A 23,053-nucleotide genomic window follows, 5' to 3' on the forward strand; every position below is an offset into this window, starting at 1 on the left:
AAATTTTGTTTGAATTTATAATAAAAATTTATAGTTTAAGTTCGTCATTCATTGATAACAATGTTATTTATCCCATAATAAATAAAATGAGGTTATTTTTATAATTATTTGACATAATTTGAATTGAACTGTGAGTCAAATTGAATTAAATCAAGCTACCAGTTTGACACATAAGTTAGCCAAGACAGGATTCTTTTGAGTTTTAAATATGAACCAATTGTTTCGATTTGATTTTAATTTGAGTTAAACTTAAATGAATACAAGTCAAGCCAAACAGAACCGAGTTATTTTTCAAGACCGAGACAGCCCGATTCGGTTCTAACACTATTTAAAGTTGAAATGTAACCCTGAGATTCTGATTATTTTCGCTAATTCCCCTGACAAAACAGACTTCTCACTTTTTTAACCTCCAGAATCAATCCGATATGCAACTGTTAATGTCCAGAGCTAGTGAGGATGTTAAGCTCCGCCATAACACTTGCAAGCCTTTGTCCACAACAACTCTTCTTTCCCAACTCGAACCCCATCAAAGTAAAATCCAGCTCTTCATATTTCTGTCATAGCAATCACTCACACAACATTAGCAATAAAAGATTTCAACTAGACTTGCTTTAATTTTTTCACTCAAAATCGAGCCTTTGCCTCAACTGTTCCATCAGCCAGGGAACTTCCAGTGCTGGAGATAATATCCCACATGACCAGCACTTAAAGGTACAGATAAAAATATTTATTATTTCTTTATTTGCAGCTTCTCTGTTTTGGACTTTATGGCTGAAAATTTAGTTTTTTGTACTTTGTTGTCTCAGGAGAGTAAAGGGTTCTGGGATTGATGGAAGGTGAGAGCTTTTTAAGCTGAACTACAGGCTCAAATCATCAATTCTTTTTTTTTTCTTTCTTTATATGTAGTTTTGTTAAGAAAAGAAAAGAACCCACCTGGCTGATGAGAAAATTACTGAGAGAAAAGGAAGAAGGGGGAACTTTTCGCATTGTGACTTGAATTTTTTGACCACTTAACTCAACTTAGATGGCCCTTGTATCTGCATAGGAAATTATATATTCGAATCCCATTGCAAAGTAAAACTATTGGTGATATGCAAACTCCAAAAGGCCTTTGCTTTGCTATCTTTCGATGTTGTTACAGAACAATGCATTTAACATTCTTCATCTGCATAGACATCAAGTAGCTTCAAGAATCTTAAGCAAATATCAATTTCTGTTGAGAAAGACTCACTGTACCTATCACTCATCAACCAACCACACGCATGTGAATCTCCTCACAATTGCCTCAAACTCCAAATCTCTGCGCCAAACTAAACAAGTCCATGCCTTTGCACTCCACAATGGATTTCTTCCTAGAAGTGTTTCTCTCTGTGCCTCTTTGATCCTCCGCTATGCTGCTTTCCAAGAATCCAATGCTTGTTTCCTTCTCTTTGAACAGACTATTAGTTATTGCCACACTGCATTTCTGTGGAATACTTTCATTCGGGCTCTATTGGTTGCCCGTGTTCATGATGGTTTTGTTACCTATAATCGAATGGTTAGGACCAGAGTTCCGCTTGATAACCATACCTTCCCTTTTGTTCTCAAGGCATGTGCTGATAATTTGGAACTCCAAAAGGGTATGGAGATTCATGGGCATCTGTTCAAACTTGGTTTTGAAATGGATGTTTTTGTGGGTAATACCCTGTTGTTGTTTTATGGTAATTGTGGGCTTTTGGAAAATCTTAGGAGTGTGTTTGATGAAATGCGTGAGAGAGATATTGTTTCCTGGAATACAATTATAGGATTACTTTCGGTTAATGGCTGCTATGTGGAGGCGCTTGATTTATATTGTGATATGATTTTAAGGTCTGGGTTTAAACCAAACTCAGTTACTGTTGTTAGTATCTTGCCAGTTTGCGGGAGCCTTGCAAATGAGGTCATGGCAAGGCAGATTCATTGTTTTGTTGTGAAGGTTGGGTTGGGTGTTCAGGTGACTATTAGTAATGCACTGGTTGATGTGTATGGTAAATGTGGAAATATGATGGCTTCAAGGCAAGTTTTTGATGAAATGGTAGAGAGGAACGGAGTTTCCTGGAATGCCATAATTGCTAGTCTTGCTCATACAGGGTGTAACAAGGATGCATTAGATATGTTTAGGCTGATGATTTGTGCTGGGCTGACACCAAACTCTATTGCTATATCTATTATTTTACCTGTGTTGGTTGAAGAAGAATTATTTGGGTTAGGAAAGGAAATCCATGGGTTCTGTTTAAGAATGGGCATTGAATCTGATGTGTTTGTTGCCAACTCAATGATTGATATGTAGGCAAAATCAGGCCATCAATCTGAAGCTTCCTCTCTGTTTCACAATATGCTTGTAAAGAATGTTGTTACTTGGAATGCCATGATTGCTAATTTCACTCAAAACGGGCAAGAGTTAGCGGCTCTAGAGCTATTAAGAGCAATGTCAGTACATAACGAGATACCTAATTCTGTCACTTTGACGAATGTTCTTCCAGCTTGTGCACGAGTTGGTTTCCTTCGTCCAGGAAAAGAAATCCATGCAGTGACCATCCGTATGGGGTTCAACCTTGATCTGTTTGTCACCAATGCTCTGAAAGACATGTATGCAAAATGTGGCCGCTTAGATCTGGCTCAAAGTGTCTTTGACATATCCTGTAGGGATGAAATATCTTATAATATATTAATAGTTGGCTATGCTCAAACAAGTGATTGCTCAAAATCTTTGAGTTTATTCTCAGAAATGGGTCTCAAGGGTATGATGCATGATGTGGTTTCCTTTGTGGGTGCTATATCAGCTTGTGGAAAATTAGCTGCAACGAAGCAAGGGAAAGAGATCCATGCAGTCGTGACGAGAAAGCTTTTTCACACACACCTCTTTGTTGCTAATTCACTTTTGGACTTTTATTCCAGATGTGGACGGATTGATATAGCTGACAAGATCTTTGTGAGGATTCCAAATAAAGATGCAGCCTCGTGGAATACTATGATTTTGGGTTATGGAATGCTTGGTGATTTGGACATGGCTATCGATCTCTTCGAAAATATGAGGGAAAGTGGAGTGCAATATGATTCAGTTTCATATATTGCAGTTTTGTCAGCCTGTAGCCATGGAGGATTTGTTGAAAAAGGGAGGAAATGCTTTGAGGAAATGCAAGCTCAGAATATTACGCCGACACAAATGCACTATGCTTGTATGGTTGATCTCCTTGGAAGAGCTGGCCTTATGGAAGATGTAGTGGAACTTATAAAAAATTTGCCCATCATACCGGAGTCCAATATATGGGGTGCTTTGCTTGGGGCATGCCGAATCCATGGTAATATAGAGTTGGGGTCTTGGGCAGCTGAGCATTTGCTTAAGTTGAAACCTGAACATTGTGGGTATTATATTCTTCTTTCAAACATGTATGCAGAAGCTGGGAAATGGGATGAGGCAAACAAGATTAGGGAATTGATGAAGTCGAGAGGGGCAAAGAAAAATCCTGGTTACAGTTGGGTTCAAACAGGGGACCAGGTACAAGCATTTGTAGTTGGAGAGGTAATGGAGAACTCCACTCCTGGTCTTTGGCATGCAGAATGCGGTTAAATTTGTTAAAGAAATCCGAGTTTTATGGTTGTTTGCTGACGTATCAAGTCTTGGCAGCATCAAAAGTGAACCAGAAAATTGAATAGCAGAAATTTTTTGCGTATCCTGAAGACTAAAAGGAGATGAATTGCATCGAACTTTTGCTTAGTAGGTAGAGTACTTGATAGATAAGTACTCCTTTTATGGTAACTTTCATCATTTTCAGTAAAGTACTCTCCAAGTCTCCGAGCCTGCAAGAAATATTCTTGTCCACACACCAAGAAATAAAAAATTCAGATTGATTCTTTAAGTTTCTGTGTGTCAAATAAATGTTTAAAATTGCAATTTTTTTTTTAATAATTTAATATTTTCTATCATTATGCAAAAACAACTGGGAACTTCTTTGTGAGTATTTGAGACTTTGAAAACATTTAATACTATTTGAAAAATATAACTGTAATACTTCTAGATAAATTTCACATGTACAATACACAGAAGAGGTGTTGAGTATATATGAATATCTTATATCGTTTAAAAATGTTAATAAAAGAGTAGTCAAATAATCTTTGAGTCCTAAACTATCAAAACGTGTTTTGGGTTATAATAGCATATTCTCAAAGATTTTGGAAATTGTCTCCAAAATAATGGAGAAAAGGGGAACGGCCAAAACTTTGACAATGTTTTTCCTTGGGAACTTACGGTGAAATGAAGTTTTGTTTTCTTAGCTAAATGGTGTAGGCAACCTACATAGTATTTGAATCTTTTTTTATGTTTTCACCAGGCTAAAAAAAAACATCAGTATTAATAAAGGGAGAGAGAGGATTTTTACTGCTTTCAAAACAACGAGGAAGGCTTTGAGTATTGGTTTTAGAAAGAGAAAAATTGTTGAGAAGGAGGCTAGAATAGTAAAGCAATGTTGTTGATATAAGTTTATTGCATTAAGGTATGTCTCAATATTTTCATTTATTTGGGTATATAGGTGTTTTATAATTTGAGGATTAGATTTCTTTTTTTAGAATTCAATTCAATTTTATATTATAAATTGTTTGTTTCATGATAGTTTTATATTAGTTTATAAATTAACTAAAAACAAAAGAAAATTTATATACATTTAATTCCATTTTATTTTATATATTAATTTCATTTTATAAAAAAGCTAGGGATTTTTAGTAATTTGTTGATATCTTAACTTTGTAAATTTAAATAGATAGTTTATACTATTCGAAAAATTGTAAAAAAAACTTATTTGAGACATTACAGAGAGTTATTAACTATTTTATGAAATTTTATGATTTCCTAATTTATAAAAAATTCATAGAATTAGCTAGAATTTTTAAATGATAAATCTGAAATTTTTGATGAAGTTCATGTCTGTAAAAGATTTATTTATTTTATATATATTTCTTAATCGTTTTTAATTTAAATATTTTTTTATTTAAATCAATGTCTAGTTATGTTCTAAATTTTTTTGTAATTTTATCATTTTAATATAATTTATTAAAATTGTTATAGGATTGAATGTTAAACCTGAAATTTATTTGACAAAATTTGTGAACGGTAAATAAATGTAGTTTTTAGTTTTTTTTTTGAATTAACTGTGACTTGAATTTTTTTTTATAATTAAATTAGTATGTATAGTTTAATTCTGGAAGTTTTCAAAATTTTATAAATTATATGCTAGCTACTAAATTATTACAAAAGTATGTGTCCAATTTGAAATATTTTTGACAGTGTTAATGGTCTGTGATAAAAATTTCGTTTTATATAGCTTTTTAAATATTTTCAGGTTCATATTTTGAAATGAAAAATATGAATATGTTAAGTTTATATCTGCAAAATTTTGTAAATTTTTGAGTTATATATAATTTTATAAAATTGGTGGAAGCTTGAATTGTCAAACTTGAAAACTGTTGTCTGTGTTCATGAGCTGTGGAAGAAAGTAATTTTTGAGAAGTTTTATACATATTTCTTAAAGCTGAATAATTTTTGGTAAACCATCTATATGTCTTCTTTGTCCCAACGAACTTTTGTAATGTTTCTATTTGTGTAGAAATTTATAAAATTCATGGAACAAAAGTTGTACAGTGTAGACATATGTTAGTTAGGTTTATGATTGTTTACCTTAGACACTCTTAGAATCTGTGAAATTAATTTTGGAATTGAGGATTTTTAGCGGGATTTAAGGATTTTACTAAGAGTATTATTACAATTTAAATTCATTTGTTTTGGCTAGGATCCGAAGAGGTTGTACATGGTAGCTTAAATCGTATAAGAGTTTGTGTAGATTTTTTTCTATTAATCGAGGTAAGTAGAAACTATTCTTTTTGTATGCATATAAGTGTTATATGTTTGGAAATGATAGTCAAATTTGAAAAATTTGGTTTTCGTAAGCTATATAATATTTTTGTAAACGTTTTATATCAAACCCAAAAAAAAAATTTCTACAAATACTTTGTTTATATAATATGAATATTTCTTTGATTTATATATAATTGTTTTTGTTCCCATACATAGATCATAAGTTATATAAATGATATTTCATTCTGATTATATGAAATGACTTTTGTGAGTTATAAAATATTTCTGCATATGTTTTTTTTCACCCAAATTTTAACTACTTAGAGATTGATTTAATAAAATTATTTATGATATGAAATTTTGTTTATATATGTGGTTTTGACTCACTATCCGTAGTCTTTGCATATCTGCTTTGAACTTTAAAACTATAAGTTTGGTTCAGTTGGATTATCTATTCTGTTGTGCACATTTTTGAAATTCTGATCGGGTTACCGAAAGTACAGGTGACACTACGTGACAAGAGTTTAAAATAAATTTTGACTTATGTTTGATAGTTTGAAAGGTTATGAAATAATTTATTTGTGGTTTTATACGTGTAAGCACCTTTTTCTGTTTGACCTTCTTTTATTTAATTTTCTTTATAAATATTTGAATTAAATGTTTAAGTATGCATATATAACATTTAGTTTTTGTTTACCGAGTTAACATCTCACCCTTCATCATTAGCATTTTTGCAGATTAGAAATTTCATAGAGTGTGAGTTTCTGTTTAGCATTTGAGAAATAAAAAATAAGAGAAGTTAGCTGGAAAGATTGGCTAAAAGAAAAATAAAACAGATTAGTAATTATTCAATTGTATGTTTTGTTTGAAAGACTTTTTATTCTAATGTTTTTGTGGTTAAAAACTTTGTATTCAAAACTTGACTTTATTTAAGAGATTTTCGAAGTCTTTTGAGGTCACATTTTATTATGGTTTTGGGGTTTTTCACTCAGTTATTCTCAACCAAAAAAAAAAAAACATCTCTATTTATTTAAAGTTTCTCTGATGGTTTTACAAACCATACCTGACCTGTCAGTTCAACCGGCAATTGGTTGCCAATTTGATTGGGAGATGGTTCAACCTTGGTATGGGTTTTGAATTGGGGTGAACCCTAGTCAAACTAGCCCAAATATGTTTGGTTCACGGATCAACTGCCGACTTAACTCGATGAAACCCATACATTGACACCAACATCACGATGTTGTAAAAATAAGTTTTTTTTTTTTTCCTATGCAATCCTGCGTCTCAGCCATCACATAACTTGGCAAACACCACCAGCATGGCATCAGCCTGATTTTTTTTCATTTAACCAATCTTTTGACTATTATATGGAGATATTATGTGTGCACCATCAATCCTCAGATTGTTATCTTGATGTGGACTGGGAACAACGTAACCAGGCCATTTCGAGTTGCCGGAGCAGCAGCGCTGGCTTCACTTGTTGACAAAGGTTTGAAGAGGATCCAAAACTATTTCAGGTTTCCAAATCTTGTCTATGCATTTGCCCCTGTTGTCTCCATAGTTGGTGCTTCATGTTTAACAGTCGTTGGGTTGCTCATCCTTTCCAGACGTTGAAAAAATTCTCTCATCAAAGTGCAAAAAATGAAGTGAAAACTCCTTTTCTTGTGCTTGTGCTTGTATATATTTTAGAAATTGTGTCATTTGATTCTAATATTTTCTGGCCCTTCTCTTGCCATAGAAGGAAAACTGTTGCTTAATCAATGTTTTTAGACTCATAGTGAACCTTGACCCGGTCTAGGGGCTGCTCTGAATCTTGATTGTTCAGTTAGTGATGGAATAAATAAATATTATAATAATATTTAATCAAGCAAAATTTTGGTCTAATGGTATATGGTGCATATTCCTTACAAAATGGATTCAGTTTAAGTCTAAACAATTTACATGCTGACATCAGTATGACAATTTGACTAAATGAACTCAATGGTCGAACCATGACTTGACGTGGTTTGTCTTGTTCAACCGTGGTTTACTTGTCCAATGGTTGATCAAATTTTAAACATCGACTTTGGACTAGATTGGTTATCAAATCTCAACCAAGCTAGTTTAATCAATTGATCTAGTTTAGGTTTTAAAACAATGCCTCGAATGAAGCTTGCCTAAATTATAGTGCGAGTATTTGTTTTAGTACTCTTTTGTAAGGACAGATTTAAGGTAAGCTAGTTTGAGTTTGATTGTCAACTCGGTTTAATCAAGTTCATGCTCAAATTCAAGCATAAGGGATTTTATACTGTCAAGCTCAACTTTGAGGTGTATTCGACACACGATTACAACTAAGAGACATGATGATGACTCGTACAAAATTATATAATCTAAGAAGAATCACGTCTTGTAAGCTAGTTATTGATTGGGTAATAAAAAATCATATAAACCTTATACTATAAACTAATATTTTATAATGTAATATCTAAGTCTCATATCTGACATTTGGTTGATACTGTATACTTGAGATCGTAACATGTTTCCACATAAATAATATTAAAAAGAACATCTAAGATAGAATAACATCACTGCATAAAAGCTCCCCATTTTCATGTACAGAAAACAAAATCCCTGGCATGTCATGCCATTTTGATCAAACTATGAAATCACCAGTTCATATGATACTCAACTGCTATTCTACCTTTTTGAAAATCTGGTGTCATACAACTCTAAATCGCCTTTAAAGGAGATTATTCTTGAATGCAAGTATCATTTTTTTGCAACAGAAGCAAAAAGAATGCTAATATAGAACTGAAGAACATTTTGATAGCGTATCTCACAAAGTCATTGTCATCTTCATTGGAGATGTTCCTTGAGGAAGATATAGCGGTTGCTGAAAGTAAGGCTTCTAGTACTACATCTGCCAGATCAGTGATGAAGGAAGACATGCAGTTGAGGGCGGGTACATGTCCCCAGTTTTGAATGCCGGATTCAAGAGCCTTCATGTCAATCTCTTCAAGTGTTTCAATGTGCTCACTCATAAAACTGCAATAGTAAATACTCCTTAGATGGCCATTTTAGCGCTTGTATCGACACACAGAATTGCTATTTTTGTAACTAGTCATTAGTCATATAACTGACTCGAACTGCTAGAAGACTCTTAACACCTTTCTGGGAGAACTTAACAACTGTAGGAATTAAACCTGATGATGAGGATAAATAAGACAGTGCTTATAATTCAAGGCAGACAAGAAAGATGGAAGCTAAAACTAAAGAAATTGGGTTTTAAAGTAAACCTGGTATGCCAGAGTATGATCGTCACCAAATCCTTGGCTTTTCAACTTTCTGCACTCCTCATCTGGTTTCTGTATGGAACACTAGCATTCTCAACATAATTGACTGGTACTAAAAAATTTCATTATCTTAAATTCCACATATAAAAGTCAAAAGAAAAGTTGTAGAGACTAATCCCATCAAATGACCACAACCCAGGCAAATCAAATTTTAATATATATGCTGATTTTGTGCCGCAAAAGAATCATATGCAAGAAGAATATATCCAGAAATTAAACGCACCTCATCAAGCTTAGAGAACTTCTCTAACTCTTTCTTAATAAATTCAGCCATAGACTTCATGTAACCTTCTTGCTGATACCAGGACCGTATGATAGATACAGGCAGCCTTGATATATATGCATCTTCCCTGGCATATCATTCTCACTCAGAAATTATTTATGATATAAAAATTTATTTACGACAGGCAAGCAATTAGAGAATATACAAAACAGAAGCATTCACTCCAGAACACAGATGCTTGACCCAGTTGTAGAGATAGAGAACTGTATCAATATCGGTATGACAAATTAAATAGGCATTACAGCTTTATCAGCAAGAGCAAGGGAATTCAGTACCTACATAAACAAGCACAAGTGCGTCCTCTGCTAAGTTTCTATCGGCGTGCAACCTTGCCAATCTGAAACTGCCCACCTGTTTGTGATATTGATAATGCATCTAATTAACATTGCAGTAAGGATTTTGATCGTTGCTATTTCCAGGAAAATTTTAATGAATCAAAATTCAACAGACTATAAATTGAAAAAAATATCTAAACCTCATCACCTTATCTGCTTTTCTTTTCCTCCTACAATTCCATGCTCTGTATTCCCCTGTATTTTTTGTTACCATTTTCTGATGTGAAACCAAAGAAACTATGTTGTGATTATGGTAAGGGGGCTCAAGACATTCAAAAAAGAAGAAAGTATTTTACATCCAAATATTGTTCAAATAGTATAACTATTTACAATTGAATTGAATTATTACATAAACATGCCAAACTCTTGCATTGGTAGGAAATGAACTTTAATCAATATAAAATTAATGTTAAATTTGATTCTAATTATTAAAATTTCATGAACAAGATTCAAACCAGTTTGCATTGCAGAATCATGTCTCAGTTGATGTATTTCAGGTAATCCTCCTGCTCTTACTTCTACTACAATTAATTACACTTCAGATTTTATCAATCTCTAGATAATTAAATCAAAGTTCATTTGTTATAGAAAAGACGGCTCAACCTAACTAAACCCACCACATTGATGGAAAATGGGACACCTAGCAAACAACAGTAACAAAAGTTATGATAGGAGAGAAAAGCAGCACATACCACTGCCATGAGCACACTTCTTTGTCGAACTCAAGGTGTTAGGGCTGTGGAAAATGGTTTTGATAGGGAGCCTAATGCCGTTGATTTTAACGGGAAGATCTTCCTTGGCCTTTTAGAAAAGTAAAGATAATTGTGAGGGTGTCTCTACAAAAAATATATATATATAAGGCAAAACTAGCATTTAGGTTGCAATATATTTAAAAAAACTATTAAAAAGAAAGCCCAGAGCCAGCCAGATATCCCCTTACTTTCAATAAAATTTAAAAAAAAAAACCCTTAGACTTGCAAAATTATTCCTTAATTCCCTTGTAGAATTGCTTCCCTTCCTAAGAGCTATATCATATCAGCAAGAGTGTAGAAATTTCAGTACCTAGATTATGACAAGAGTCTCCTTGCTAAATTGCCACTTGCGTTTTGATATTGATAATGCATTATCAATTACCAAAAAAAAAAAAAGATCATGCACAATCAAAAAAATATATAGTTGGTATTCTTTACTTTTTAGGAAAAAATCAATGGAAATTATTGATGAACATGATTCACGCCTTTATAACGTATTGCAAAATAAGTCTCTTCTTCTTCTTCGAATTCAAAAACAAAGGAAAAATTGAAGATACAATCACAAGTATAAAAAAAATTTTAAATTACTATAAAATATAACTACTCAAACAAGAATAATAATTTGTTATTGAATTAGTGATATATGATTCATACCATTTAGTTGAACCTTGCTAATTCTCTTGAAAAACAAATCAGACTTCCAGACAGTTTATGACTAATTAAATAAACATATTTTAAGAAGACAATAGCAATTATTGTGTAAAAATTATTTTCAAAAACAATTTATTAAAAAAATAATAACGGTTTAAATTAGGAACTAATTAATTCACACACCTGAACAAATCTTTGTACAGTAGGGTTAAGGTTACGCATCCATTGTGCTCCTATCTTAATCAATGGATGTATCACAACATTGTTGAGCTTTGGTGTTAGTTGTTCTCCATAACCAAAGGTCTTCATTATCGGACATCTATAAATCTTAAGTGTATATAAAACTGGTACATATCCCCAGTTTTGAATGCGGCATTCAAGAGGCAACTCCTTGTACTCCATGTCAATCTTTTCAAATGTTTTTATGTGCTTACTCACAAAGCTGCAATTGTAACTACTGTAATTAATTTAACTTTGCAGATAGCCATTTTAGTGCTCATATCGACTATGAAATTACTATTTTTGTAACTATTCAAGTACCTGACTGGAAATACAAGAAGACTCTTAACACCTTTCTAGTTGAGCTCAATGAGAACTTCAACATTGTCAAGCTTCAACCATTGGTGTAAGCGCCCAACCTAATGATGGAAAAAAATATAAGAGATCAAGAAAGTTCATAACCAACAGTTGCGACAGTACACGCAGACAAGAAAGATAAATCTAAAACTTATGAAACTGGGTTTTACTGTCAAACCTAGCATGTCAAAGTATGATTTTTGCCAAATCCACAGCTTTTCAAGTTCTGCACTCCTCCATCTGGTCTTATGGATCACTAGCATTCTCAACATAGCTGATTGGTGCTTCATGGGCACTAAAGAATTTCATTACCTATAGTTCCACATATAAAAGTCAAAGAAAAGTTGTAGAGATTAATCCCATCAGATATCCACAACCCAGGCAAGTCAAATTTTAATATATATACTGAATTTTGTGCTGCAAAAGAATCATATACAGGAAGAGTATTTCCAGAAATTTAAATGCATCTCATCAGGCTTAGGGAATTTCTCCAGCGCTTTCTGAATCATGTCATCCAATTGTTGATACCAGGGCCCGTATAATAGAAACAGGCAGCCTTGATATATATGCATCTTACCTGGCATATTATTCTCACTCAGAAATGGTTTATGATATAAAAATTAATTTACCACAGGCAAGCAATTAGAGAATATACTAAAACAGAAGCAGCACCTAAATATTCTCTCCAGCAGACAGATTCTTGACCCAGTAGTAGAAATAGAGACTGTGGATAAATCCTCTTCTGAAACAAAGTGAGTTTCATCTAATTTAAGCTAGGAACACCATCTTCTCTTTTGATGCAAACATCCACCTTTTATTCTTTCTTGTTCATGACTATTTCTTCTATATTTTATCATCAAGTCATTTGAGCTAACAAGTAATGTAATAATGAGAATACATTGATGGCAATTTGTTAACATACCTGTTTTCAGGCTTGTTTTCCCCTAAATTTTGCATTACAAATTTCGACCAAATGAATGTTTTCTTTATACTCTATGTTCAAAAACAATAGAATTGTATCAGTATGACAAATGAAATTGGCATTAGAGCTATATCAGCAAGAGTGAGGGAATTCAGCGCCTTAATTAAACGAGCGTATGACAATTGTCTCTTCTGCTAAGTTTCCAGCAGCATGCAACCTTGCCACACTGAAATTGCCCACCTGTTTGTGATATTGATAATGCATAATCATTAATATTGAAGTAAGGATTTTATTCCTTGCTATTTCTAGGAAAAATTTAATGAATAAAAATACAACAGTATAAATTACAAATGATACCTAAAACCTCTTCAGCTTGTCTGCTTTTCCTTTTCTGCTACAATTCCTTGCCCTGTACTCCCCTGCATTTTCTGTTACAATTTTCTCATGTGAATCTAAACAACCTATTTTGTTGTGGTATCAAGCCATTGAAGAAAGAAACAGAACCCATAAGCCTACAGTATAGTTTGTAAAAGAAAACAGAGAATCTATGGTATTATAAAAGAAAAAAGTGCACCACATACCACTGCCATGAGCACACTTCTTTGTCGAACTCAAAGCCTTTAGGGTTGCGGCAGATGGTATCAACGGGAAGCCTAAGGCCGTTGATTTTAACAGGAAGATCTTCCTTCGCCTTTAAGTAAAAAGTAAAGGTGATTGTAGGGATCAGTTCGTGAAAAAATAAAGGTGAAACTACCATTTCGGTTACAACAAATTTATAATATTAAAAAAATCCCAGATCCGGCCTGCACCCTCACTTTGAATAAAATTATCAATTGCCCTCTATACTTGTAAAATTATCCTTAATTTCCCCTGTAGAATTGCTTCCCTTTTTTTTTTTTTTTAATTAAGTAATTAATTAAAAATTTTCACAAGAGTGAGAGAGGTTGAACTCAGGACTTTCCTTCTCTTTTATCAGTAAGTAGGCCTTAGAGGGAGGGAATTTCAGTACCTTGATTAAACGAGCTTATGAAACATGTCTCGCTACTAGCTTTCCATCAATCTTGTCATTGTCTCAGTTAGGTGTTCACTTTTTCTTCTTCTTCTTCTTCTTCTATATTTCAAACAACAGAGACATAATAGAAGCACTGTTTTTAAGAATTCAAAATTCGAAGATGTAATTATAAATATAAAATCTTTAAATTACTCAAACAAGAATAATAATTTGTTATTGAATACATGATTCATACCATTTATTTGTTCCCTTGCGATTTTCTCCTGCAAAACCAATCACAATTTTTAGATTATTAATGTCATACTTCTAACTAAACATATTTTAATCAAACAATACAATTTATTCAAAAATATTTACAATTGTTTACACTCAACAATTATCTAATTCACATACTTGTTCTTCTATGAATAATTGCTCAACTGTGGAGTTTAGGTTACCCAACCATCGTGCTCTGGTAGAACTCATCATAACTTTGTTGAACTTTGGTGTCAGTTGTTTTCCATAACCAAAAATCTTCATATTTGGACATTTTATTATCATAAGTTCCTCCAAAACAGGAAATTCAATAGAATATGAGCTTGAGCTAAAACAACCAATGTTACTTAGCTGTACAAGCTTCAATTCGGACAAACTAGGAAAGACAATCTTCTTTGCTAATGATGATGATACTTCCTCATTTGTGACTATTTCTTCCAATGCTGAGCAATCATATATTTTAAGTTTCCAGAGCTTCACAAGGCTTTTGACTATGGAGGGGGTGAAGAGGCTTTTTAATTTATTGCAACTAAAAATATATATAGAAGTTAAGTTTCCCAAACTTGGGGAGGTTGTGGTGAGATCTTTCCTTGGTGGTATTATTTCCTCTTCTTCTCTCATTATGAAAATCTCCTCTAAATTGTCACAACTACATATCTCCATTTCTTCCAAACAAATGAGACTCTGCAACAAATCTTGTGAAAATATCTTAACTAACTTTGGGCACATCCATAATTTTATTCTCTTCAAGTTGCAAAGGTTTATGTATTGAGTTTCACCTTTCCATATATGTGTCATGTTTGGCAGATATTTCAAATGTAGTTCCTTTAATGACGAAAGCAACTTTGTTTTTCCATATGTCACCTTAAGCACTTCACAATCAAATACATATACCATTGATTTACACCAGCCTACTTCTAAATATTCCGTTTGTTCAATTACCAAATTCTTTAGGCAATTAATCAATCCTGAAATCATAACCTTATCATCATTTGACATCAACAATTTTCTTGAATATTCTTTTGAAAAACTCATAAAGTTGACCTTTTCAAAACGTCCTACACCACCTATTATTATTGCAAAGTTTGATAAGTTTTTGAACGGCACATCATTATCAATTAAGAAATTCAAGTTTGGGATAATAATTTTCATGCTAGTCAATCTAGACAAAGATTGTAACTCAGCAAGCTTTGCATTGTTTCTCAAACCCCCCTCATCTCCTTCAGAATCCCAATGCTCAAAACTTCTTAAAACATACAACTCCTCCAATTTACACAGAGAAGATATGACACCATGTGCTATTCGTGCAAGCTCTTCACAATTGTTCAAAGCTAATAACCTCAAATGAATTAATTGACTGAAAGATATTGGGATCTCCCTAACATTAGAATTATTAAGGTTAAGAATTTCTAGTTTACTTAGATGCCCGATAATAGATAAGTCGCCTAACTCGCAACCATTAAGATACAATGTTCTAAGATTTGCCAGCAAAGAAAGTGACTCTGGCAGTGGCAATAATTGAGTTTCACTCAAGTCTACAACTCTAAGATCTTTCATGCCTTGAAAGAAATTATTAGGGAAAACCATTTTAGAATTTCCCTGCAATAGTAAAGACTGTAACTTTGGGCATTCCATCACATTTGACACTTCTTTAATATTATTTGACATTAATGAGATACATGTGAGATCTTCATATGTATCTCTGTTTGGCCACTCTTTTAAATCAGTGCCAGCTTTGACCAAGAATATTTGGTTGTACTTAGGTGCTATTATACGTGCAACATCACGTACAACATCATGCAATTTTACATACTCTTCCATATTGTACCAATATTTTCCATAAATCAAGAGAAAAGAAGAGGTCAACGTACTTACAATAGTGTGAACTCTGTGCCTAACATCCTTCATTGTCTCAACATTTTTGAACCACCTCAAAGCCACTCCATATGTAACTAAAACTTCAATTGGGATTTCAAAATCCTCTGGAAACAAGCTACAAAAGAAGAACAATGATTTTGCATCATCACTTTCTAGATATATGATGCTCAACTCCAAAGATGAAACCACACTTCTTTGCATCCCTGAGATATCTGTATAAGCAGACGTTTTTAGTTGTCGTGCTGCATCTATCCACACATGCTCATTTTTGTTCTTTAATGCGCTTGCTATTGTCACAATTGCAATCGGCAAGCCGTCACATTCAGCAACTACATCTTTTGCGATTGAGCTTCTGATAGAATTTTCAACATCCATTCCAACGAGCTCCTTGAATAGCTCCCACGATTCCCATTTTGATAAAGTTTTGACTATATATGTTTTGTCACAATCCATTTCATCGTGCACATTTTTGCTTCGAGAGGTAAGCACAATCTTACAACCTTCGTGGTCCTTCCCAGAAGGAATACCAATCTCCTCCAATTTAATTTTTCCCCAAACATCATCCAATATTATGAGGATTCGTTTCTCCTCCTTAATTCTCTGCCACAAGGAACTTGCTCGTGCTGATTCAGGACAATCCGATAATGATTTCAGATCTAGCTTGTGAGCAATTTCTCTTTGAATATTCATGATATTTGGGGTTTGAGACACAACTACCATAACTACTGAATTATACAACTTTTCTTCTTCAGCTAGTTTGCCAACTCGTTTCACTAGTGTGGTCTTACCCACACCCCCCAGCCCACATATTCCAATTATGCTGACCTTGTCATCTTTCAAGGCCTCCATAATTTCATTCTTGATTGATTCTCTGGATTCAAAAATTCCAGAAAATCCAACAGTTGGAATGATAATGCTTGAAGGAGGAGGAGCAGGCTGAGATAGAGTTTGAAAATTTCCCTCTTCTTGGAGCTGAGTGATCACCGTTATCTTCTGCTTTGCCACCTTGCTGAACCGGTAACGCGATCGGACATTAATGCACCGCCCTTTGAAGCACATCTTGTTCACGTTGCCTTCATCTTCAAAAAACTTTTCTGCTTCTGCAGAGACATCATCAACTTTAGATATCCAGCTTTGGACATCAGGTAAGATAATTTCTCTGTTTCTTTCAGCAGCATCAATTCTCAATTGCATGCTGTCTCTGGTAGCCTTGAGTTGCTGAGCTTGATTTCGTAATGCTTCGATGTTGTCATTGTAGTTAAGCAGGTAGCCAATCTGACGGCCTGCTGCATCGAACAAGCGGCTGAAAATAATTTCAGAAATTTAACTAACAGATGAAGTAACAATTTCCATGCTGTAAATTTTGAGTGTTTTTTGTTGTCGGGAGATCGAGGATGAATAATGATGGATAGAAGGTAGGAAAGAGAAGAGAATGGCGCGTAATTCATCTCTTATAATACTTCTATCCTCTGCCTTTTGTGGTAGAAGTGATTCCCCACCACAATCAGAAAAAAAAAAAAAAACTGATGAATAATATTTTGTTAAAGATTATCAACATAACAAATAATATTATTAATGAATAAATAATATCAACAACTGATGAATAATATTGTTGACACAATAAAAAATATTATCAAACAGATTTTTAAACTATACTCAAAATAAATTATCTAATTGAATTTTTGTTTTCTTGGATAATTTATCAAATTGAAATTATAATTTGAATTCAACCTAGAATCAAACCGTACAATTAGTAAAGTTGAGGTATTTTTTGGGTAAATTGAAGTTGAGTTAAACTTTTTTTAATGAAAAAGAACAAGACTAAAATGATAATAATTTGAAAAATAAAGTACCAAAGAAATATTTGAAATAATTGGACTAATGTAAGTCTTTCTCCCACGGTAACTTCTGTTTGTCAAAGTCCATTTGACCTAAAAACGTAGAGTAGCAGACCTTACTTTTTAGCTGGAAACCACTAACACAACATGTAATCATGCCTTCTGACTTCAAATTTTGTGGAGGAGACCCACCAAGTGAAAGAGGTGTAGGCGTGAAAGTGTATTCGGTCTCCTGACTTTGAAAAAGAAAAATAAAAATAATTTAAGAATTCATTCAAAATCCTTCATTTAACTCCTCAACAATCAAAAAGATTTCTTTCACATTTTAAATTACGATATTTTCATTTTTATCATTAGAAGAGTATAGCCACTATCATGTGGTTGCTTTTTGAAAGACGTAAATGAGTTAATGAGGTATGAAATAAGAAAAAGCAGGGAAGAGAGATTAAAGTGGAGGTCCACTGTATGAAGATGAATATGGATTAGAGTAAAATTTAGCCTTTAAATATATATATTCGAATGTATGGGAGCCAAATCAAGCTATGAGCAAAGGTATTTTTAGTGGTATTAAAATGGGTGAAGGAGAATTATGAGTATATAAACAAATCTTTTTTATGAGTGACTTTTGAATGGTTGATATCTGGAGACTTGAAGATACTAAAGATAAAGAGAGATTACAATGAAAACCCATTATGTGAAGATGAAGATAAAGATGGATGGGAGTTAAATTTCATGTGGCTGTTCCTGGAAGATGCCTCTGTTTTTGGTAGATTAATTATCTACCAGCCACAACTTGACTCTTGATTTTCCACTGCAAATAAAAAAGGTGAGTGGTCATTTTCCAATGTCAAATCAATTGAATTTCATGAAACTTTCATTTCATATTGTAAATGAATTGAGATGATGATCCATCATTTATAGTAAACTTAGAAAAATCAATCAATACAAATTCATTGTAAATATAATTTTTTATTTTATTTTTTTAATTTTTGTAGATTGCATCATGATGGATCATAAGTCTTTCTTGTCAGGCCTCAACCTGATTTGTAAATTCACGGATTGTGTCTAAAATTTGTTGCAACAATCTATTATAATAGAAGTCCTCCTAAACTACAAAATTCATTAGAATTAGATTCAAATTGAGTTTTGTTTGAATATGTATTGATTCAAACTTCTAGAAAATACTAATTAATTAATTAATAGATTTTATAATGTAATCACAAAAAGAGACACGACCATGTTTTTCTGCCAGGAGTTTTCGATTCTTGTTTTGAAAATAATTTAACAAACAGTGTGTGGAATTGTAATTTGCTGTTGACCAGGTATGCAAGGAAGATATTGATTTTATTGGGAATTAATTTAAAGAGTACAGTCAATGTGATTCAACAGCTTCTTAGAAGATGTAAATGAGTTTACGAGGTATGAAATCAGAAAAGGCAAGAAAAATTTTAAACTTATGCGATATATTGAATTAGCGTAATGTGAAGATGAAGATGGGTGAGACTCAAAATTTCTCTCCAAAATCTAATCTAATTTAAAAATTTTAAATCCATACCATATATTGCGGATCAAATTGAATTACATTTTATTAATATAAATATAATTTTGACAGTGACTTCTCTCCGATAATCCTAATAATTGATAACTTTCCCGACAATAGAATGTGAAACCAGAAAAAGCAGGAATAAAGTTCAACTGCTCCACTTTGAATTGTAAAATAATTAATTAATGAGGTCTCTTTTTTCTTACTTTGATAAATTATAATTCTGTCCACATGGTTAAGTTTCCACAATCCATCAATTAAAGTTAAATAAATTGAATTTGGTGGAACTTTCTTCCATAGATGAATGAATTGAGTTTACACTGAATCATTCACACTAAACTTATAAGCAATTGATTCTTGTTCACTGTTAATATTTGATTATTATTTATATTTTATAAAGAAAATAGTTGGTATGTTGCTCTCAAAGTTTGCGTAGTTGTTGAGATTAGGTTAAGTTGCAATTCCAACAGATACAATACAAAAAAAATCATGTTAGAGTTAAGTATTTCTGATAGAAAATTTATTTCAGGTCAATTTAACATAATTCAAAATTAAATTGAATAATATTAATGTTCATATGAAAGTAACCCAATATGACATAAATTAACTTGAATGTTTTGAAGAAATGTTACTTCAATAAAATTTGTTAAGGATAAATTATGAGTAATATTATGTGTATACACTTTTGTTATATAATTTGAGTCCACAAATGATATTCATAATATGATTGAGTGTTGTTTTATCTTTAATTCAAAACCAATTACATAATGCAATCAATCAATTAAAGTTAAATCAATTGATTCGGAGGAACTTTCTTTCATAGATGAATGAATTGAGTTTACACTGATTCATTCACACTAAAGTTATAAGTAATTGATTCTTGTTCAGTGTTAGTATTTGATTATTGTTTATACTTCATAAAGAAAGTAGTCAGTATATTGCTCTCAAAGTTTGCATAGTTGTTGAGATTAGATTACGCTACAATTTCAACATGATCCATTAACCCAACATGAAAAAAATCAGGTTAAAGTTAAGTTTTTTTGACACAAAGTTTATTTTGGGTCAATCTAATACGATTCGAAATTAAATCGGATAGTATTAAGATTCACATGAAAGTAACCCAACATGACATAAATCAACTCGAATATTTTTAAAAAATGTTACTTTAATAAATTTTGTTACGGATAAATTATGAACAATATTGTGTGTACACATAGAATTTGAGTACACAAATGATATTCATCATGTGATTGGATGTTACTTATCTTTAATTTCAAAATTAATTACATAATAACACATCATTTATATATCTAAATTGTGTAGGCCAACAACCTTGTTCCCCCCAAGGTATAGTAAAATCTCACAATCTAACCCTCCAACTTTCAAAAATCCAAACACTCACTTATGAGTCAATTTCTGTTAAAATTTTCAGTTATAGTTAAGGATAAAATCATTATTTTAAAAATAATATTAAAATATATATACATAACTCATTATACTTTCCTTACAAATTTTAAAACTAACAACTTCACCCTAGGTTTGGGGAGGTGGAATATGACTTTTCAAACTTAGAAAACTTTAGGCAAGGGTGAAGTTATTAGTTTTTAAAACCTGGGGGACAATATAATGAATTATATAATTCTTTAATATTATTTTTTAAATAACGATTTTACCTTTAATCCTAACTAAAAATCTTAACAAAAATTGGTTCATGGGTGGGTGTTTGGGTTTTTGAATGTTGGAGGGTGGAACTTTAGAATTTCACTATACTTTTGGTGGGAATAGGTCTTTTAGCCAATTGTGTACAACACATAATTTTATTGATAAATTATAGAAGGGAAATTTTAAAAAATGGCCAAAATGCCCTCCCATTAAGCAAAAATAGCCAAAATCACTATTTTCAAGCCAAAATGCCCAAAATCACTGTTTCAAAAAAAAAATGCCTATGACTTTTTTTAATACCAAAACTACCCTTCCCCTCATATTTATATAACTCTCCCACTTATTATGGGGTTTTAATGTAATTTTAGATAAATATGAGAGGTTTTTGGATATTTTATATTATAAAGGCATTTTGATATTTATTTATTTATTTCAAACTTTTTCTAAAATGTCAAAATTACCCTTCCCTTCATTTATATAACTCCCCTCACTCATTATGGGGGTTAAAATAATTTTAGATAAATATGAGGGGTTTTTGGATATTTTACATTATGAAGGCATTTTCATTTTTCAACTTTTAGAATTCGAATTTCAGTTCCGTTTTTTTGAATTTCACCGTTTTACGATATATCGATTCGTATTTTTCAGATTTCTGAAGGATTTTTCGTTTGTTGCCATTCTAGGGTTTTTCAACTTTTACAATTCGAATTTCAGTTCCGTTTTTTCGGATTTCACCGTTTTACGAGATATCGACTCGTATTTTTCAGATTTCTGAAGGATTTTTCGATTGTTGTCATTCTAGGGTTTTTCAACTTTTAGAATTCGAATTTTAATTCAGTTTTTTCAAATTTCACCGTTTGACGAGATATCGACTCGTATTTTTCAGATTTCCGAAGGATTTTCCGTTTGTTGCCATTTTAGGGTTTTTCAACTTTTAGAATTTGCATTTTAGTTTCGTTTTTTCAGATTTCATCGTTTTACGAGATATCGATTTGTATTTTTCAGATTTCCGATAGATTTTTCGTTTGTTGCCATTCTAGGGTTTTTCAACTTTTACAATTCGAATTTCAGTTTTGTTTTTTCGGATTTCACCGTTTTACGAGATATCGACTCGTATTTTTCAGATTTCTGAAGGATTTTTTGATTGTTGCCATTCTAGGGTTTTTCAACTTTTAGAATTCGAATTTTAGTTCAGTTTTTTCAAATTTCACCGTTTGACGAGATATCAACTCGTATTTTTCAGATTTTCGAAGGATTTTCCGTTTGTTGCCATTCTAGGGTTTTTCAACTTTTAGAATTTGAATTTCAGTTCTATTTTTTCGGATTTCACCGTTTTATGAGATATCGACCCGTATTTTTCAGATTTCTTAAGGATTTTTCGATTGTTACCATTCTAGGGTTTTTCAACTTTTATAATTCGAATTTAAGTTCAGTTTTTTCGAATTTCACCGTTTGATGAGATATCGACTCGTATTTTTCAGATTTCTGAAGGATTTTTCGATTGTTGCCATTCTAGGGTTTTTCAACTTTTAGAATTTGAATTTCAGTTCCGTTTTTTTGGATTTCACCGTTTTACGAGATATCAACTCGTATTTTTTAGATTTCTGAAGGATTTTCTAATTGTTTCCGTTCTAGGGTATTTCAACTTTTAGAATTTGAATCTTAACTTTTAGAATTCGAATTTTAACTTTTAGATAAGGATTTTATTATTTTTTCATGACAAGATTATTTAAAAAATGAACTCAAATACGATACACATTCATATATAACCACAAATAAAGTATATCATATACATATGAAAATACAATAAATATATACATCTAAACATAGAAATAATGATAAATATACATCCGTGAACTACTCGATACAATGAAAATACAACTGTGTCGCTAATCGTCGACGCATAGAGGTAGACGACTCTCGGGGAAAAACGTAGCTCCGTGCCAACGCCAAACACTCAAAAAATCGCAACATAAAAACGCCACAGTCACCGGAGCCCAACCCCTGCTGAGGGACATCCGATGCTCGATGTAAAGTGAGGGGATCACGTCGTGGAGTCCTCCTAGAAGCTGTCCAAAAAGTCGTCGCCTCTAATAACGCGAGAATAAAGGTCATGTACGGTCGCATGCGCTGCTCCAGAGTCCCTAT

The 23,053-nt window shown here is 32.4% G+C and overlaps 1 protein-coding gene and 1 pseudogene across 18 annotated transcripts in view; one reads left to right on the forward strand and one right to left on the reverse strand.

Moving 5' to 3' along the window:
- The window catches only part of LOC123209291 (probable disease resistance protein At1g61190), a 43,633-nt gene extending 26,508 nt beyond the window's left edge, over positions 1-17,125 (reverse strand). For 4 of the 18 annotated variants that reach the window (XM_044627271.1, XM_044627272.1, XM_044627267.1 and 1 more), the window contains exons 1-12: positions 14,123-17,125; positions 13,965-13,992; positions 13,727-13,828; positions 13,299-13,408; positions 13,075-13,136; positions 12,718-12,957; positions 12,468-12,537; positions 12,232-12,372; positions 11,974-12,107; positions 11,760-11,857; positions 11,403-11,661; positions 10,509-10,617 (exon numbers count right to left, since the gene is read on the reverse strand). In XM_044627271.1, coding sequence (XP_044483206.1) covers positions 13,794-13,828; positions 13,965-13,992; positions 14,123-17,056 — 2,997 coding nt within the window. In that variant the 5' untranslated portion in view covers positions 17,057-17,125 and the 3' untranslated portion in view covers positions 10,509-10,617; positions 11,403-11,661; positions 11,760-11,857; ... (5 more) ...; positions 13,299-13,408; positions 13,727-13,793. Of the gene's footprint in view, positions 1-8,368; positions 8,891-9,141; positions 9,211-9,421; positions 9,549-9,756; positions 9,833-9,964; positions 10,034-10,508; positions 10,653-11,402; positions 11,662-11,759; positions 11,858-11,973; positions 12,108-12,231; positions 12,373-12,467; positions 12,538-12,717; positions 12,958-13,074; positions 13,137-13,298; positions 13,409-13,726; positions 13,829-13,964; positions 13,993-14,122 lie in introns of those variants that run through there. The other 14 variants (XM_044627278.1, XM_044627274.1, XM_044627280.1 and 11 more) reach the window with 13 other exon arrangements.
- On the forward strand, positions 420-3,878 carry LOC123209295 (annotated as a pseudogene).
- Positions 17,126-23,053: the final 5,928 nt, after the last annotated feature.

Source organism: Mangifera indica, chromosome 2 (genome assembly GCF_011075055.1).
Source record: "Mangifera indica cultivar Alphonso chromosome 2, CATAS_Mindica_2.1, whole genome shotgun sequence".
Taxonomy (NCBI): domain Eukaryota; kingdom Viridiplantae; phylum Streptophyta; class Magnoliopsida; order Sapindales; family Anacardiaceae; genus Mangifera; species Mangifera indica.